This window comes from Schistocerca serialis, chromosome 3, assembly GCF_023864345.2.
Source record: "Schistocerca serialis cubense isolate TAMUIC-IGC-003099 chromosome 3, iqSchSeri2.2, whole genome shotgun sequence".
Lineage (NCBI taxonomy): Eukaryota > Metazoa > Arthropoda > Insecta > Orthoptera > Acrididae > Schistocerca > Schistocerca serialis.
The window spans coordinates 596,516,246-596,537,769 of NC_064640.1; the positions used below are offsets into that span (position 1 = coordinate 596,516,246).

At 41.9% G+C, this 21,524-nt stretch overlaps 1 protein-coding gene across 1 annotated transcript in view; it reads left to right on the plus strand.

The window, feature by feature from the left end:
* Positions 1-6,567: 6,567 nt before the first annotated feature.
* The window catches only part of LOC126471030 (uncharacterized), a 32,057-nt gene continuing 17,100 nt past the window's right edge, over positions 6,568-21,524 (plus strand). Inside the window, exon 1 of the mRNA XM_050099095.1 lies at positions 6,568-6,606. Coding sequence (XP_049955052.1) covers positions 6,568-6,606 — 39 coding nt within the window. The remainder of the gene's footprint in view (positions 6,607-21,524) is intronic.

Below are 21,524 nucleotides of genomic sequence, written 5' to 3' on the forward strand. Positions count from 1 at the left end.
ACAGGCAAACTTAAATCATCCCAGAGACAGCGTCGGAATCTGGAAGCGTGTCAGTTTGTTGCAGATGGGTTAGGTCGACGATACATTACGACACTGTATATCCAATGAGAATACACATTCAGAAGAGAGGAGACTAAGACAGGAGACCAAAGGAGGCAAGACAGGCATATTCGTTATCTCGTAAGGCATGTTGCAAGGAACTCTGTCTCTTTTACAAGAACACATAGCGAGATATCGACAGAATAAAAAGGACTCATTCGGTCTTCACGAGCCAAGCTTCGTATCATAGCCTCACGCTAGCTCCCTTTAAATACTTCAGCTCTCCAGCTCTCGTCATGAGTTGATCTTTCGGATCGATGGCGTACACAGTAATAGCACTGGATTACGTGATTACGATACTGTAGTGAAACTATGTCCTAGATGCTTCAGCACAGTCTGTGAACTAGTCGAAGATGTACTCGAGATGATGGCCTTCACCTGATGAACTTCATGCTGCTCGCTGGTTAACATCTACTAAATAAAAAACTGGCTGCTATCTGACAACATCACATCGCAAGGTGCTGCCAGCACGTAACTTCAGCTTGGAAGCCAGCAGCAGAGCCCCTTGGGGTCCACGTTTCTCTTCAACATACATGTGCCTCCGGATACTGAAACCTACTAGGGGCAGGGAGGAGACCAACCGACCAAACGACTACCGACACCATGTACATCAAAAATGGTTCACCATGGGCCATCGTAGTAATTAGAGTGGCAGTTGCCCTAAGTGATTTAGGGAAATCACGGAAACCTGTGTCATTCACCACGTTATAGCCCTGAAAGGTAAGCTAAGGATGTTAACATTCTTTTGTATTAGTTCGTGTTATAGACTGCTCCAAGAGGAATTAAATACTGTTACAATGCACAAGACTATTTCGGCTTATTCCTTTAGAGACCATAGGCGGATTGATCGACACCAAGCTAAACAGATGTGAATTAATCTGCTGGTTCATCTTTTAAAGTTGTGTACCTCTCTCGTAGATTAATGTCACTCAAGATGTCAATATTACTCTTCTAATGAGATTTACAATATTACTGTTTTCCTATAGCAGGAAACGGAGTAAGAAAAACGATGGCTATAACCTTCCTCTTAAATGTGCTGTAACTGGGCCTACAAGCAGAGGAGAGTGATTTACCTTGGTACACATCTCAGACTCTCCACGCCGTAACAGAACTCTGATACAGTTTCTTATTCAATTTGGAAACGATGATAGTCACTTTTAATACGCTGCAGTCTTTTTCTGAAATTAAAAATATTACTCCGCAAAATTACGGTTTTTCCAAATGTGAAAACATGATCCAAGGCCCTAAAAGGTCATGCACCTAGAAAAAATATTCAACTAAAATTTAAAATCGTTGCAATTGAGATAATCTCGTCAGTACCGTATTTTATCCTCTATCTGTTATTTTTTAACTGCACACCAATAATCAGTAAGTGAAATCAGATTAAGCTAATAAATTACACTCCTGGAAATGGAAAAAAGAACACATTGACACCGGTGTGTCAGACCCACCATACTTGCTCCGGACACTGCGAGAGGGCTGTACAAGCAATGATCACACACACGGCACAGCGGACACACCAGGAAACGCGGTGTTGGCCGTCGAATGGCGCTAGCTGCGCAGCATTTGTGCACCGCCGCCGTCAGTGTCAGCCAGTTTGCCGTGGCATACGGAGCTCCATCGCAGTCTTTAACACTGGTAGCATGCCGCGACAGCGTGGAAGTGAACCATATGTGCAGTTGACGGACTTTGAGCGAGGGCGTATAGTGGGCATGCGGGAGGCCGGGTGGACGTACCGCCGAATTGCTCAACACGTGGGGCGTGAGGTCTCCACAGTACATCGATGTTGTCGCCAGTGGTCGGCGGAAGGTGCACGTGCCCGTCGACCTGGGACCGGACCGCAGCGACGCACGGATGCACGCCAAGACCGTAGGATCCTACGCAGTGCCGTAGGGGACCGCACCGCCACTTCCCAGCAAATTAGGGACACTGTTGCTCCTGGGGTATCGGCGAGGACCATTCGCAACCGTCTCCATGAAGCTGGGCTACGGTCCCGCACACCGTTAGGCCGTCTTCCGCTCACGCCCCAACATCGTGCAGCCCGCCTCCAGTGGTGTCGCGACAGGCGTGAATGGAGGGACGAATGGAGACGTGTCGTCTTCAGCGATGAGAGTCGCTTCTGCCTTGGTGCCAATGATGGTCGTATGCGTGTTTGGCGCCGTGCAGGTGAGCGCCCCAATCAGGACTGCATACGACCGAGGCACACAGGGCCAACATCCGGCATCATGGTGTGGGGAGCGATCTCCTACACTGGCCGTACACCACTGGTGATCGTCGAGGGGACACTGAATAGTGCAAGGTACATCCAAACCGTCATCGAACCCATCGTTCTACCATTCCTAGACCGGCAAGGGAACTTGCTGTTCCAACAGGACAATGCACGTCCGCATGTATCCCGTGCCACCCAACGTGCTCTAGAAGGTGTCAGTCAACTACCCTGGCCAGCAAGATCTCCGGATCTGTCCCCCATTGAGCATGTTTGGGACTGGATGAAGCGTCGTCTCACGCGGTCTGCACGTCCAGCACGAACGCTGGTCCAACTGAGGCGCCAGGTGGAAATGGCATGGCAAGCCGTTCCACACGACTACATCCAGCATCTCTACGATCGTCTCCATGGGAGAATAGCAGCCTGCATTGCTGCGAAAGGTGGATATACACTGTACTAGTGCCGACATTGTGCATGCTCTGTTGCCTGTGTCTATGTGCCTGTGGTTCTGTCATTGTGATCATGTGATGTATCTGACCCCAGGAATGTGTCAATAAAGTTTCCCCTTCCTGGGACAATGAATTCACGGTGTTCTTATTTCAATTTCCAGGAGTGTATCAAAAGCTAGATTCTAGTTAGATACATTTTGAAATTAAAGCTAACTAACACAACTTCGCGTTTTCAACACGGAAAAATCTGTTACGATAGTAAAGAATCTCACTTCATTTGTAAGTAGTGCATGTTCCATGGTAGAGACCGTATTCTGTTTGAAGTTGCAAGATGATGTACCACAGACGAGGTATGGCTTAACTGTTCCCATCTTATATAATTAGTTTTAGAGATATATAGCATTTTACTAATCGTAAAATTCGTCCTTCAAGAATTAAAAATATCTTCCAGATAGCTTTAATACATTATACAGCACCTAAATGTGTGGAACGGGAAACGTTTACAAATACTGCACATAATACACCATCATGTCTAACAACAACTAAAACTGTCATAAATGGCGGTAACTGCTTACGTCGTGCTATAATTTGTATTATTTCATGTGATTCTAAAACAGCCACTTGACTGAAATACCGACCAAAAAACATCATGAGTTCATAGGTACATTATCCTATGGGCACAATACTGTCCCCTACGCAGATGCGTTTCGGAGATGTTTGGTCAGTAAAATTCCTCTTGGAAAGATAATACGGTGACATTAACTATAAAATAGTGCTGCAGGTTTCTGAAAGCATGATATACTTTAATTTGTATCACCCATATTAAGTATTCAGAGCATTTAACCAGAAGCTGTAGCACAGTAATCAAAACAGAAAAGAAAATTTAAGGAAATGATGACTACGCTGTTCGTCTGCTACTTTGCAAAAATGTTGAGATTAGCAACTAATACTTATTCACTAGAGTCAGAAGCATCAAAATTTGATGTTACTATCAAAACGGAAAAGCGTGTTAAGTAATTATTTGATGATAGGAAAATAATTGAAACTGTACTAAGAAAACTTAAGTAAAAAGTATTTATGTTCCAGAGTTAACACTCGAACTTGTTAATACAGTATTTTAAAGTCCTTCTCTAAGAAAGGTTGAAGTAGGACTTTAAAAAAAGAAGTATACAAGTTAAGCATGAGTAAGTATCATGGAACGCCTCGCTAAATATGAGAAACTGTACCAGAAAAACCCATTTCATGAAGAAACTGTAAGTTGCAGTACTGCATTGACGGGAACGCTGAAAGAAACGAGGTAAAATAGATGGAGTGAGACCATGCAGACGATGGACGTGACAAACAGAAGCAAAATAGCCTGGAACCTCATTATGAAGCTCAAGGGCGATCCCGTAGGCTATAGACAGCCCGCTTAGGTAACATTCAAACAAATGACGCATCAGCTCCTCGTGAATGAAAAGTCCAATACAAAACATCAATTGTAAGAATCCATAGGGTCCTACAATCGAAAATCCATACGCTATAGGCTCATTTCTCAATGAAATAACTCAACCTCGGCCTTAATACTATGATAAACGTCAAAGCGGCTAAGGTGAATGACATGCGCACGGAGCAGATCATTCATTTAGACTCGAATGCGAAAATTTGGATCCTGCGGCTCTTCAACCATTGCTGCAAAAATTATACGATACCCAAGACGTCGAGAAAAGCAGGAAATTGGCGGTGCAGAAGCTCGGTAAGGAACCAGACTCCAGGGAGTACTACCGACCTACACGATTTATTTGCCATTTGTACAAACCGTATGAGGGACTCTTTTTGAAGCGCATGAGGGACTCTATATATATAAAACATGTTTTTTAACAAGTTCGTTTTAGTCCCGCCAAATCATGCACCCACCAAATTCTGTACCTAATAGGACATATAGAAGAAGGGTATGAATATATGGAGAAAATATTGTGTTCTGATATCAAGTTATGGACAGTTATATGTACAGTACAAAAGCTGAACATTTCTACGAAGACATAAAATCGATGATTGATTACTTTGATACAAGTGATTATCCAACAGATAATATGTACAATATTCCACAAGTAAAGCAAAAAGTTTTAAGAAAACTGACAGACGAATGCAATGGAAAAACAATGGAAGAATTTTGTGGTTTATGAGCAAATATGTATGCATATAAAATTGATGATAAAATACAGAATAAATCCAAAGGAGTTAAGAGATGTATTACTAAAAACAGAATAAGCTTAGAAGATTATAAAGATTGTTAACAACAGAGATCGGTACAGGAAAATTTGTATGATTCGAAGTGAAGAACCTGAAATATGCACTGTTGATTTAAACAAGAAAGCCTTGAGCCAACACGGTGATAAACGACATATTTTGGAAAATTTTCTACATAAATGGAAACTAATCAAGAAGATGAACAATGTAAATGTCTCGAAAGAGATCAAAAAAATAAGAGAGTTAGAGATAGTTGTTTCATATGATGTTACTGGATGTGAACACTTAAATACCAGATATGGAGATAGAAATTTGGATGGAACTAAGTAACGAGTCTGAGGTAATTTTACCACATAGATATTCCAAATTAATTGCTGACTGGTATTTTCAGTTAACTGAAGATGGACAGATGAACTGAAATATAGAGGAATGAAGACATTTAAAAATAAAAATAATGAATTTCACGATCGGGAATTCACTCAGTGAAATAAATTACAGTTTTATTTTTCCAATTAAATTTATATATTTTAAATGGACAATAGCAAACAGCTAAAGTGAAGTGGTGACAGTCTAGATAAAAGGAATATTAATGAATTTTATAAGGATAAATATTGAATAGTTGGATATTGTAATGTATCTAAAGAATGTAAAAAGAGACTACCACAAATTAAGTTTACTTGTGAATGTGGTAGAAGATTAGTCAAGAAAGCACTCAAGCAATATGAAAAACCAACAGTTTGTAAAAATTTTACGGCTGCTCAAAAAGAAAGAATTACATAAATTTTATGTAAAGAATAGAATTTATAAAAAGCATTTGTATTTATGTTTTTTCTGAATATATTTTTATTTGTATTCTTACATTCACCTTTTTTCAGAAAATATTATTTATTATCTTATGTTCACCTTTAGTGAGAAATTTTGTTTAATAATAAGTGAACGTGATAAGGAGAGTTTCTCATTTTTTAGAATTTTATTAAGTAAATGATACTAAAATAAGTGTTTCTTAGTTGAAAATAAATGAGTTAGACCTAAAAAATGGATTATAGTAGATATATTTGGTAGGCTCTAGGTAACTTTTTACAAGATACTGAAATTTTTGGCTAGCTTAGAAAAAAGTGACCTAGAACCTACGAAATACATCTAGTGCTTCGGCTTGCAGTATCATTTCTTAACCTTCCGTCTGATGCCGTTTTACTCACTAGGTAGGCAAATGTTTCGACAGTCTTCAGTCGCTCATTGTTAAGTGAGCGCTCACCCACTAAGATTTTTGTTTTAACTGTATTAATTTTCGTATTATAGGAAGAACTGAGGGCGGTCTTCATCTGGGCCAGCATCGCCTTGAATTGATTTGCTTTTGCATTTAACCCGGCGATATCATTGGCAAATCTCTGCGTATCAATTTTCTTACTATAAATTTCAATTCCTCGTATACTTCTCAGTGTATCCATAGCTTCATATGCTGCCCTTTGAATATATCCATTGAAGAAGATTACGTTAATCAGTAATATCTGAGTTGCCGGAATACCCTATTACTTATACAACAGATGAACATGTTTTCTGATATGAAACGTTTCCCTGTGAACGATGGCCAGTTTGAAGAAAAAATTGCCAATGGAATGTGAGGTGAGATCCTGAGAAAACCAATCATTTACCCACGTGCATGTTGACGTTAAGCGCCGAGAGTAAGATAATCACAAAACTATAGTTCGTCTCACTTCAAAGTTTGCTGAGTATTGCTATATAGACACTTGTGGGTACAAAATATTTACATTATTCTCTGTGTTAATGCATGCTACAAAATTTACTACATGTTATTAAGAAAAATCACTTTGATACCAACAGTTTTCTAAAATCTTCGAAAACTGCTTCATAGGAATGTGCGCACTGGAAACGAATATTCGGTTCTCGAACTGGAATAACTGCCTAACATATTTTTGGTTTGAATTCGGTATTTGGAATTCGATATCTGTCACCTAGTACCAAACAGATATAGCTTTCAATTACTCAGAGCAACAAAAGCTAATTTCGAGTGAACTCTACGGTCAAAGCACAGTGGGTAAACCTATTTGTTGTCTTGGAGGGTCATCCCACTACCCCAATCCTTCTGCAGTTAATGCTGTGTCTATTATTCATGTCTGAGGAGGACGCTGCAACTGATATTTTTTCTCCAATTGTAGACCAAACTCGCTGATGACTGTCTGTTGCAGTATCCTAGTCGAATACTGTTGCGCTATTGTAGTAGAATACCGATTGATAGTGTTTTTATATATGAAGGCCAAAGCAAGCACATTTGCTCAATAGTTAATTGTATCTAAGATCATGGCGCCCAGGTAACTGAAATAAACAACATGCAGCCATACAGTGCTGAGATATCACAGTAGCAAGCGGACTGGATAACTAACGAACCCGGGTACGAAGATTTTTAAAAATAATGTAGTGTAGTTTGACTGGGATTACCTTTAAAACAGAAATATGAGAATGTAAAAATCTAAAACGCATATTCCGTGATAAGTGACCCATGAGAATGTGCGGGAACGACGGCATATGTCAGTATATCTTCTATTAACCGCCTCCTTCAAGGGCAATCGCCACAATGCGGACTTATCTGGCACGATATCCCTCAGAAGAACATCCAACAACACTATCAACCAATTCCAAGCCGAAAAACCGCTTGCATGAGGGCCAGAGGTGGACCAAAGCAATACTGTCTTGCTCAATTTGTGAAGCTCTTTCCCTTGAATAAATTATTCTTTTTCCTGATATTTTAATCATTTGTTTGTCTACACATGTACATCACAACTATCGATTTCCGTTTCATTTGAATAATTCCCTCATATTGTGTATTTTTTGTTACTTAGAGTGTACTTTATTTCGACTACAAATACATCTTACAAATTAAATAGACCAACTAAATAAATATTTTCTTCCTGAATCACAACGTGCAATACAGTCTAAGTATCCACCTTTTTCCCTCAGAACAGCTGCACGAACAAAAATCGTTCAAATGGCTCTGAGCACTATGCGACTTATATTCTGAGGTCATCAGTCGCCTATAACTTAGAACTAATTAAACCTAATTAACTTAAGGGCATCACACACATCCATGCTCGAGGCAGGATTCGAACCTGCGACCCTAGCGGTCGCTCGGCTCCAGACTGCAGCGCCTAGAACCGCACGGCCACTCCGGCTGGCTGTTGCACGAACTCTTGGCATTCTGGAGATAAGGTTTTCTAGCGGTTTTGCAGATGTTGCAGTCTAAGACGTCTGTAAATTGTTCCGTAGATCTTCAACATTACATGACTTCTGTTTTCTGATCTGTCTGTCAAGTTCTCCCCATAAGAGTTCAGTGGGACTTAAGTCAGATAACTGTCTTGACCAAATCATTTCTCGCTAGATTACCGACTTCATCATTCGTAAAACATCTCTACACCATGACCGACACTGCATCATCCTCCATCGTTGTCCCACAGTGTCTCTTCATACGTTCTCCACAAAGTCGACGAATAATCATTCGACGATGGCTTCTACATCTACATCTACATCTACATTGATACTCCGCAAGCCACCCAACGGTGTGTGGCGGAGGGCACTTTACGTACCACTCAGTAGTTCAAAACTAAATTCGGCCTTGAATAACACCTTAGACCGTAGCTACAGGCTTCATTTTATTTGGAATTAATAGTTGTAGCTTAGTCCAAAGTTGCCTTAAGAAGTATCTTCTTTTTTACACTGAAGAGCCTAATAGACTGGTACACCTGCCTAATATCGTAAAGGGCCCCCGCGAGCACGCAGAAGTGCCGCGACACGATGTGGCATGGACTCGACTAATGTCTGAAGTTGTGCTAGATGGAATTGACGCCATGAATCGTGCAGGGCTGTCCATAAATCCATAAGAGTATGAAGGGGTGGAGATCTCTTCTGAACAGGACGTTGCAAGGTATCCCAGACAAGCTCAATAATTCCCATGACTGGGGAGTTTGTTGGCCAGCAGAAGTGTTTAAACTCAGAAGAATGTTCCTGGAGCCATTCTGTAGCAATTCTGGACGTGTAGGGTGTCGAATTTTCCTGCTGGAATTGCCCAAGTCCGTCAGAATGCACAATGGAGATGAACAGATGCAGGTGATCAGAACAGGATGCTTACGTACGTGTCGCCTGCCAGAGTCGTATCTAGACTTAGCAGGGGTCCCATATCACTCAAACTGCACACGCCCCAAACCATTACAGAGCCTCCATCAGCTTGAACAGTACCCTGCTGACATGCTGGACCCATGGATTCAGGAGGTTGTCTTCATACCCATACACGTCTGTCCGCTCGATACAATTTTGAAACACGACTCGTCCGACCAGTCAACATGTATCTGGTCATCAGCAGTCCAGCGTCTGTGTTGACGGGCCCAGGCGAAGTGTTGAGCAGTCATCAGGGGTATACGAGCGGGCCTTCGGCTCTGGAAGCCCATTTCGATGATGTTTCCTTGAATGGTTCACTTTTTGATGTCCCAGCACTGAAATCTGCAGCAATTTGCTGAAGGGTTTCACTTCTCTCATATTGAACGATTGTCTTCACAGGTCGTTTGTCCCGTTCTTGCAGGATCTTTTTCCAGCTGCAGTGATGTCGGATATTTGATGTTTTTGCGGATTTCTGATATTCACGGTAAACTCGTGAGATGGTCGTACGGGAAAATCGCCGCTTCATCGCTACTTCGGGGATGATGTGTCCTATCGCTCGTGTGCCGACACCACGTTCAAACTCACTTAAATCTTGATAATGTGCCTTTGTGCCAGAAGAAAGCGGCCTCACAACTGCACTTGACACTTGCTTTCTAATATAGTAGTTGCTGACCCGAGCGCCGTATTCTGCCTATTTACATGTCTCTGTACTTGAATACGCATGCCTACTCCAGTTTCTTTGACACTTCAGTGTATTTATTGATGGCTACTTGTTTCGGACACCTATGTATATGTTCAAATCATCCATATCGTAAGTGTGACAATACAGGCGGAAGCCTATGTACCGTAACTGCCAATGCAGAATGAGCAAACCAACACTATGTCCCACTCAAAAGCAGTAAATAGACCACATAGGGCAGACTTTGGAGAAGTCAAGTTTGTATGTTGCTGTGCCAATTGCAATCGTTTCACCTTATTTTGTTGCGTAATAAAGGGTTTTTGCCCGCTATGCACTCCTTTAAATCTTGTTCACGAAGACGGCGCTGCACTGTTGAGACAGAGACTGGAGCTACTCGCATATTATGTACTCCCTCGTGAATTTCAGGTTTCGTACGAGTCCACTGAGGACTACACTGTAGACATATGAACTGATCTTCCCTGTGTGATGTTACTTGGAGTCTTCCAGATAACGAAACTCTAGTATTCTCAGCAGTTTGCGTGAACAGTGCTATGTATACTACCGGTCAAAAGCTTTGGATCACACATCACGACTATGGATTTGTGGCTAAAACTGGGATTTAAGTTTCAATATTCAATCATATCCTTTTTCAGAGAATAAAAAAGTGTAAATATGTAAGGAGTAACTGCTTCTGTTATATATTTGACAGGTAGTTCTCATAGAAGGTTGCTGATGAGTATCCACAGCCACACAAACGTTCCTTTACCTAAGACGGTTTCATTCGAATAGGCCTCATTCCTTGTACTGTCTGTGTAGCAATCAGTTCGCATTAGTTTACATTACGTTTTCTGCCATCTAGCACAGTATTTACATATCCGATCAGGTTCATACCACATTACCTCCTAACTGGAGGGGATCGGAATATTGGAATTGAAAAGCGTGCTGCAATTGTAGCTCTGCATCAGGAAGACTGTTCTAGTACGACAGTACCAACAAAAGGCGTAGCCCAATCCACAGTGGTGTATACATTTCAATCGATTAAGCAGACTGGTGCCTATGCAACTGTTTCGTGATCTGGAAGACCCCGACTAACATCATACAGGGAAGATCAGTTAATATGTGCACACGGTAAATTTAGAGGACTAGTACTGCGTCTGAAATTCACGAGCAACTAAATAATATGCTAACAACTCCGATAGCTGTGTCAACAGCACAACGCCTTCTTCGTGAACAAGATTTAAGGGCTGCGTAATGTTCAAACAACCTTTATTATAGAAACAAGATAAAGTGAAATGTTTGCGCATAGAAACATAAAAATTGGAGCGTGCAGCAATGGTCCAAGGTTCACGAACGAATCTGATATTGAACTACTGGGAAGCCATCGTCGAATGTTACTTCGTCGTCTTTGTGGAGAACGTATGTAGAGACAGTGTGTGACGCCAATAGTGAAGCGTGATGGAGGGTTGGTCATGGTGTGGGATGTTTTACTAGCGATAAAGTCGGTGATCTTGTGAGACTCAGTGGAACGTTAATCAAGGAAGGCTATCACAGGATACTGATCGGCAATGCACTTCCTTGTTGCAATAGACTTATTGGTATTGGATTCATTCTGTAGCAGGACAACGATCCCAAACACAGTTTTAAGTTTTGTAGGTATGTCAATAAAAAAGAGAAATGGAGAGAACTGATGAATATGATTTGTCCAGGTCAGTCACCTGACCTAAGTCCCATTAAACTCTTACGGGATGAACTTGACAAAGAGATCAGAGAACTGTGGTAATCTAATGTTGAAGATCTATGGAATTAATTACAGACGTGTTGCATTGCAATATTGGCAGAAACATACAAAATATTACCTCCACAAAGCTAGGAGTTCGTGCAGCAGTTCTGAAGGACAACGGTGGATACTTTGAAAAGTCTGAAATCTAAACCATATTGTGGTGTCTTTAATAATAGACAAAATACTTATTTTGTTGATCTATCCAGTTTGTGTTCGTACGTTGAAATAAGGTATACTGTTTTTAGCATGGGTGATTGAAAACATTTGACTGGTAGTGTACCTACACGCCACTGTGGACTGAGCTACACCAACTTTTATTTATATTTGTATTCGAGAACAGACTTCCTGATGCAGAGCTACAATTACAGCTCATTTTTTATTCCACTCGGCTGCTTGCGTCCCATTAGGAAGTAATATGGTATTAACATGTTCAGGTGTATATAAACACTGCTAAATGCACACAATAGATTGGAAACTAATGCGAACTGATTGCTACACAGATTACTGAAAGACGAAGGCCCATTCGAGTGGAAGCTTTTTATGTAAGGCGCATTAGTGTTGTTGTGGATACTCATCAGCGCCCGTATAGGGGGACAACCAGTCAAGTAAGCTGCAGAGGCGCTTAGTCTTTGTATGTTTATACTCATTTTAGTAATAGAACCGGATATGATAGTACACTGAAAGCGAAATCCCTGTTATAATCACAAATCCATAGTTCTTAGTGGGGATCGAAAATTTTGGCTGTTAGGGTAGTGAAACACAAATTATTTAATCCTCTCAGTTAAACGAAAACTGAGTTTTATGTTATAGTCGCTAGCATTCTGAGGTAGCTCCAGAACGCCGTCCTAGGTGAGAAATATAACGCTATATTGTTGTCACCGACGAGCTTGGAGAAGGTTGAGAAAGGAGACATCCGTCGCAGTATTAAGGGACCACAGAATTATTCACCTGAAGCGATTTGGGGAAAGATGAAAAACTTGAATGTGAATGCGCGGACGACGATCATAAGCCATAATAGAGCCTAGTGTCTCCACCACTGCGCTTCTCGCTTATTACAGTCAGAGAGACACTAAATTACACGTTGTTAGCACTCTCTTAGATATCACACATAAGAGAAGAAGTTTTTATAGTAGAGTGATAGGAGTTTGGTTGTCGATGTATCTGTCAAGATTTAAATTATATCATTTCTGTACGGTGAAGTTAAAGTTTCTGTTGTGATCTTTATACTGTTATTCCTGTTTTCTATCGATAATATGTGGTATAATGAATTTTGTATGAGATTTTATACGCAATTAAGTAATGTGTGCTACCATTATGACACGATAAACATGAAGTTATCATCTTTAAAGTTACTATGAGCGATAAATTTTCAGAGAATCTTCCATTAATCTGCCCATCTTATTACACTACCGGAACTGCTTGTTCCATATTGTCATGGATCCATCACGTGTGTAAGTCTGTTTCCAGAACACAGTCGATTTATTTTTAAGTTTCAAATGGTTGAAGAAAGATTTTTTATTGAAATTGTTCCCGGCTGCTGCACCTGGCTGTCGGAAGTAAATACATCTCAATACGAGTCGGTGATAGTGAGGCGTGTTTCTGGGAGTCGGGAATCAATACGGCACGACGTTTGAGACGGAGCGGCTGGTGCGGACGCTGAGGCAAGCTTTCAGCGCGTCCCCTGCCTCTGCCTGGGGGGAAATCGAGCAACAGATCCCATTAGGACAAGATGGTATCGGCGGGGGCACGACACCCAAGTCGCTAAGAGCGCACACATGGCGATTCCGTCAGCCTTCCTCGATTGCGCACCTTCCCCCTATCCCACTGGCGGAAGGAGAAGTTCATTGCGAAAAACACGACAAGTTCTTGTGAAGAAGCCTTGTCGCTGTTTGAAAAAACGTGCTAAACAAAAATTTCCTATACAGAAACAGTGTGAAATCTTGTATGTCACAAAGAAAAGGTATTTTCCTGTCGTTCATCATACGGTACTCTTCAAATGGCCAACTAATTCAGTAAAAGTATTCTAAACTGATATTGAATGCTATCCACTTATACGGACAAACTGTACGTCAATTCTTCTTTCTATCCCGTAGCATCTTCGAATGTAACATTTCATTTATAAATGTTGTACTATCTTTAGTACAGATATTAGCCTTTGAGCTTTGATAGCATACATATGGTCTGTGGATTTCCTATCCGACTACACGTTTTCTCTGGGTTTGCACATGAGCAGTTTCTCATGGACAGCGTGAACTGGGTCTCACGTGAAACGATGTGCCCGATAATATTGTCGCAGAAGAATCTGAGTAGCGCAGTCAGAGTGATGTAGTGGTTATGATACTAGACTGTTGCCTGCAGGGTTGTGAGTTCAAAATCCACCTGAATTCAAACATTTTAATTTCTATATTCGGTTCAACTACATTCTAGAAGTATCAACAAATGTCAAGACTCATGGTACTGGAATGTTCTGTAACTGTACATATACCGTATGTATCCTGGCCAGAGGCAGTTCGCTCCGCGCTCTTGTAAGTGCAAGTGCTGAATAAACCTTCGTGAAGTAATGTTAGTGCTTGTCATTCATCTAATTACTTCTTCTACGTGACATTATTCTGGTGGAGGCGCCGGGTATTGTAACTTGTGATACTGCACATTATCGACGACACAGTGGCTCCCATGAGGCCACGACAGAGCCGCCGCTTACGTGCCGAGAAACCCGAGTTCGAGCCATATTCTACATATGGCAATCTATCGGAGACAGAAGAAGAAGTGGACGTTACGATGGCAGCAACTATGTGGCACCACGTGAGACATCCTTCCCGGTTCTCTGGTGACGATGGCCAAAATCCAAACAAGTGGCTGAAGGCATATGAGCATATAGTCAAATTCAACAAATGGGATGACACCGTGTGTTTGGCTAACGTATTTTTCTACTTGGATGGCACTGCAAAGCAATGGTATGAGAACAGCGAGGAGAAGTTCACAAGCTGGGAAGTATTCCAGGCGGAACTGCGCAGTATTTCGGCGACACACAACGACAGCAGTGCAAGGCTAAAGATAAATTGAACTGCAGGCCACAGCGCCCAGGAGAAACTACAGCATCCTATATTCAAGTCCTCTTGGAGTTGTGTAAAACAGTGGATCCTAGAATGAAGGAGGATGGTAAGCTTACACATCTCATGAAGGGTGTTTTTGAGGACATGTATCAAGTCCTACTCCTGAAGGAGGTTTCGACAGCAGACGACTTCATAAATTCGTGCCAGTATACCAAGACAATCCATCAGAGAATTACATGCAAGAAGTTTGAACGGCTTCCAAATGTCGTATCGATGTCTGTCATGGAGGAAGGAACTTATTTCACAAGCGTTCTTCGTCAGATAGGGAGAGAGGAAGTTCAGAAGACACTTGGATTTCACGGCGAGCAAAAAAAAAAAAAAAAAAAAAAAAAAAAAACGAGACGCTTCAAGAGGTCATATAGGAGAAAGTGGAACAGACATTGAAACCCATCTCTCGTCCTACATTTCCCTTTAAAACGATGAATGACGTCTGGTGGACCCAAGATAATCAACCAGTATGTATCCACTGCAGACGACTGGGACATGTGGTGCACTATTGTCGAGAAAGGCGGCGGATATTTGATGACGCCCGCGCCAGAAGACAGCAGATCGATCTAAGCCGACGCCAACTCCGGGACGATGAAGATGAACAAGAAGATGTGGGTGCAGGACGACCTAGGTCACCATCGCCGCAAGCTAGCCGCTGGTGAAGACGCTTCCCAACACGCCGATCAAGGTCTCCATCGTCGTTTAGAAGCTCCAGCCGATCACCTAGCCACCGCAATCTGGAAAACTAAGCGGTGCGACCTTCCTTGGAGATGGGGCCGCCGAAGAGAAAAATCCTCCACCCTCGATCACTACAAAAATGATAGGAAACTACGTCGATATCCTCATGGATGACCGACGGGCCCAAGCTCTTGTCGATTCTGGTGCATCATATTCAGTCATTTCGGAGAAGTATCGTTGCCAGTTGCTGAAAACCATATTCGTCGACAACAAAACATCTCTGCTGAAGGTGGTTAATGGGCAATATGTAAAACCTCGAGGAAGATGTGTCATTAGTTTGGTGTAAGAGACCATACACAGCCATTAGAATTCATTGTCTTAATAGAGTGCCGTCATGACGTCATTCTCGTATGAGACTTTTTGAAAGCTTCTCAGGCAATTATAGACTGTGGTCGCTTGAAAATAATGCTAGACGAGATGAGATACTGTGTACAAGAAGATGCGAATCCGAGTGTGGGGAGACTATGTTTGCTGGATGAAGTGATCATTTCTGCAGTCAGCGCTAGGAAGGTAACTGTCGTGTGTCATGCCATGCATCAGCCCATGAATCTTGTAGCTGAATGTAAGAGAACCATACCACTGAAGAATAGTTTCCTTATCCCAGACTCTGTCGTCTCTTTTAATAACGGATTCGGTGAATTGTGGATAGTTAACTATCACTGAGAACAGCAGATCCTTCCAAGACGCATGTGCGTAGCAAACGCTGAGCCGTCAATTGCTGAACAGTTGAGCGTCATAGAAACCTCCCATGCCGAGTCTGTGGGCGAAATTGGCGCTACCACTACGAGACAAGATCTTCTAGCTCGACTAGCACCAGATATCACTAAGGAACAACAGAAGAAGTTATTTGCCATTCTTCAGAAGTTCTCTGAATGCTTCAATCCACAGGTGAGGGGCAAATTAGACAAATCGACCGTGAAGTACCGGATTTGTACTGGAGACCATCAACCAATAAGCCAGTGAGCATACCGTGTGTCAGCAAAGGAATGTCGAATAATTTGCGACGAGTTAGAGAAAATGATGAAGAATGCCATCATTCAGTCTTCGAAGAACCCATGGTCTTCAACAGTGGTTCTCGTCAGGAAGAAGGATGGCAGGTGGCGCTTTTGTACTGAATACAGGAAACGTAATAAGATAACCAAAAAGGACGTCTACCCCCTTCCACGAATTGACGATACACTAGATTGTCTGAAGGGGGCTAAGTTTTTCTCAGCCAAGCACTTGTACTCGCGATACTGGCAAATCGAAGTAAATGAGGCTGATCGTGAGAAAACTGCATTCCTCACCCATGAGGGCCTGTATGAGTTTAAGGTAATGCCGTTTGGTTTGCGTGATGCCTCAGCAACTTTTGAACGGATGATGGATAATCTTCTAAGTCACCTGAAGTGGACGATGTGCCTTTCTTATTTAGATGATATTATAGTGTTCTCAAGGACATTTTATGAACACGTAAAAAGACTGATGGCCGTTCATAAGTGTCTCCAACGAGGCGGACTGAAACTTAATCCACGAAAGTGTCTCTTTGGAACAAAAGATATCAAAATACTCGAACACCATGTCTCAATCGAAGGTGTGCTGCCAGACCCAGAAAAGGTGAGATGTATAACGGAATTTCCTATTCCTAAAAGTATTAGAGATGTGTGAAACTTCATCGGATTATGTTCTTATTAGCGTCGTTTTATGAAAGACTTTCGTATCAAAGCCAGGCCACCCCAACAGTTGTTAAAAGCCGACGCTAAATTTATCTGCGGTGGTGCTCAACAAGATTCTTTCGATGTGCTGCGAAAACCTCTGACAACTGACCCTGTACTTGGTCTGTATGATGAGATAGCACCTACAGAACCACACACAGATGCCAGAGGGTATGGGATCGGTGCTGTTCTGGTGCAAATTTTGGATGGTGCTTCTAGGACACTTACAAAAACAGAGAGGAACTACTCAACTACAGAAAGAGAATGTCTGCTGTGATCTGGGCCATGTGCAAATTTCGACATTATCTTTCTGGAAGGCCATTCACAGTTGTTACAGACCATCATTCACTTTGTTGGTTGACAGCTCTTAAGGATCCTACAGGACGACTCGCCAGGTGGGCACTACGTCTTCAAGAGTATGACATTACCATAGTGTACAATAGGGGAAGAAAACAACAAGATGCCAACTCTCTTTTAGGAAACCCTGTGCAAGACCATCAAGACTTTGATGAAGATTGTGACTGTCTCGCTTCACTCCAGGATGTCTGTGCTGAGCAGAAGAAGGACGCAAAGATATCTAAAATTATGATTGCCTTAATCGGTCAGAGGATGTGAAAGGGCAATTTAAGGTAGTTAATGGATTACTTTGCAAGTAAAACTTTGATCCGTTTAGAAAGAGATGGCTACCAGTTATTCCTAAACACATGCACTTAGATGTTCTACAGAAATTCCATGACACACCTAAGGCTGGACAATTAGGGTTTATTAAGACTTACGATATGATCCGCAAGAGATTTTTCTGGTCAGGTTTATTTAGGAGTGTCCGTTACTATGTGTCGCACTGTCGAGAGTCCCAGAAGAGAAAGGCAGTTCCTCGGAAACCACCTGGCCGACTAATACGAATTCCACCAACCGAAACGCCTTTCCAGCGTGTTGGGATTGACCTCCTCGGACGATTTCCAACGTCTGATAGTGGCAATAGATGGATTATTGTTTGCACCGATTGTCTGAAACGCTATGCCATTGCAAAAGCGTGAAAACAGTCGAAGCATTCGAGGTAGCCAAATTCATCGTGGGAGACATTGTATTAAAACACGGTGCTCCAAGGACGTTAATTACGGATCGAGGGATGGTTTTCCAATCGAATCTTGTGACAGACATAAACCGTTGGTGCAACATTACTCATCACATGACGACTGCTTACCATTCACAAACTAACGCGCTTACTGAACGCCTTATTAAGACTTTGTCCAACATGCTATCAGTGTTCGTCAGTGTTGAGCAGAGCAACTGGGATGAGGTGCTACCTTTCATGACGTTTGCCTAGAACACCGCCAAACAAGATGGTTGGTTGGTTGTTTTGGGGAAGGAGACCAGACAGCGTGGTCATCGGTCTCATCGGATTAGGGAAGGATGGGGAAGGAAGTCGGCCGTGCCCTTTCAGAGGAACCATCCCGGCATTTGTCTGGAGTGATTTAGGGAAATCACGGAAAACCTAAATGAGGATGGCCGGACGCGGGATTGAACCGTCGTCCTCCCGAATGCGAGTCCAGTGTCTAACCACTGCGCCGCCAAACAAGACACCAAAGGATTTATGCCATTTTTCTTGGTACATGGGATTGGGGCAACTACGACGATGGACACTGTGTTTCCGTTACACACTGATGACGTGGACGACTGCATCGGCCAGGTGTTTACCAGAGCCGAGGAAGCTCGGCAGTTAGCTCGACTCCGCACACTACAGGCTCAAGAAAACGATCGCCGCAGGTATGACGCGAGCCACCGCCCTGTTGTCTACCAGCCTAGTGACCTCGTCTGGATCTTCACTCGTTTTCGGAAGGTTGGCCTCTCTCAGAAGCTCCTCAGGTGCTACTTTGGACCTTAAAAGGTTGTAAAACAGTTGTCTGTTGTTACTTATGAAGTTGAAGATTTCGACTCCGACACAAGAAGACGAAAGATCAGAGATACGGTCGACGACCTTAGAATGAAGCCCTAAAAGGATCCTGCAGCCCATGGTAAAATCGAAGCTCCAGCGACAGAGAACAAGCGGAAAGGTGACGAAGAACGTAGCGGCAAAGGAAAATCTAAGAAGATCACCGCCAGGGCGAACATCAGTCATCGGGAGTCGGAGGATGCAGAACCGATGACTCATTCCCGGACTAGGAGGACGTAACACAGAGACGCTGTTCTCTTAAGGGGGAGCAATGTCGCAGAATAAGCTGAGAGTCACAGTTACCGTGATATAGTGGTTATGATACTAGACTGTTGCATGGAGGGTCGTGAGTTCAAAACTCACCTGAACTGTAAAATTCTAATTTTTATATGCGGTTAGATTCTAGAAGAAGATTCTAGAAGAATCCAAAAATGTCAAGAATCATTGTACTGGAATGTTCTGGCTCAAATGGCTCTGAGCACTATGGGACTTAACTTCAGTCCCCTAGAACTTAGAACTACTTAAACCTAACTAACCTAAGGACATCACACACATCTATGCTCGAGGCAGGATTCGAACCTGTGACCGTCCGGAGGCTGTTCGCTCCGCTCTCTTGTATGTGCAAGTGCTGAATAAACCTTCGTTAAGTGTTCGTTATTCATCTAATTACACCTTCTTCTGCTTGACGATATTGCTAAAAATTGAAACTCAGTCGAAACGTATATACCAGTAGAGCCACTAAGCGAAAAGCGTGCTCTCTCACTGTATGCGCAGCACGAAACTTTCCTTGTGGCAGCCAAAGGTGTATGGGCGTGTCTCTTGTAAAATACTACACTTGGTCTCGAGTATTCTCGAAATAAAGCAGAATGCAACTATTGTGTTACAAAATGGAGAAGGAAATATTACTGTTGTCAGTGGTTTGCAAAATTTCGTGGCCTCCCGTAGCTGTAAAGATCAAGGAATTTGATTCTTGGCCTCCAGGCCAAGAAACAGAAAAAATTGCGGAAAATTAGTAACTCTGCGTGTGTGCCTTAAAATAAGAAATTGCGACCTCCTTTACTGGTGGGGCATCGTGGTTAAAGAGGCCACGAATATCTCTTCCCTTTTCCGGTCCTTCAATGCCTTTTTATTATATAACGATTGTATGCATTGACTACAGGGGAACAGCGATTGTTAAAATAAAGAATAGCCACGTGTCGCACTCAGTATTTTTCATTGGCCGGCTTCGCTCAATTCAACAATAATATTGTGATAAACTATAGAATTTACGCTGTGGAGGAGACCAAGTGTTGCAATATAGAAGCTCAAATTGACAGAAACAACGTATTAAAATTTCAAAATGGTAACTTACATGCAAAATAGTAGTCTGATTGCATTGCTAATGTCAGAGATTAAGTTCGTTGTAAAACAGTGTTTGTAGCGTCTATGGTCATTTGCATCCAAAGATTTTTTAATTTATCTCATGTAAAACAAATGTAATTTAATTACTAAATGGCCATTGAACTGTGGTAATTAAATGCCATTTTGTTATGAAATGCATTTAATTTTCTACAGGAAATAAAACTTTACTACTGAATCATTTTCAAGTGTGTATATATACACATGTCACTCTCACACCACATCGATTTCTTTTTGCTGTAATATTCGTTAAAACACAACAACAAAAAACTGTGTCTTTAAAAATTTCTTTTCAAGTATAACGTTAATACTACACCTTTGAAAATTAAACTTTTGAAATAATTTTCCTAAACGGCAGGTAGTTTATATCCCATATTAATTGTTTATGCTAAAGAATCAATGTAAAATAAACACATTTTGTTCATTTAATAAATTTTGTAGGTTTCTCTCTCTTTTTCTACTAAGATATGTTACAACTGTAATTTAAATTAGGTCTGTGTTTGTTATGTGTTTTGTCCGTAACTGTATTACCATCAAAGCCTTAATTATTTTTATTGTCAGTGCTTTGCCACTGTCGTACGATACTTTCCTTCCTGGGATTATTTTTCTTCATTTTCTGTGTTATTCTTTTGTCAGTGGTAGTTATCCCAGTATCGTACTTACTTCATGAAATTATCTGGCGATCTGATCTTGTTGTGTGACTAGGTTATCAATATATTTTCTGGCTCAGATAAAGATATTACATGAATGTCACTGATAAAGGCTTCCGACGTCAGGTTACAGACCTGTGCCAATTATAATGGAGGTCGTTGCCTCTCCACTATCCTAGGGAAATTGATCACATCCCCCCCTCCAACTCTTCTCCTCTGTATCAATAGGAAAACTGAACCAATTGGAATCGAGTCCCCTCCTCCCCTTTATTATACACACATCAAAAAGAGTTTTGCATCACCTCAGTTCCGAGAGTTCCGATACCTGTACAGAACATTGAAATAGAGATTAACATAAACATCATTTCCGCCCTTTTTATTGCTCCTGAAAACCACACATTGCC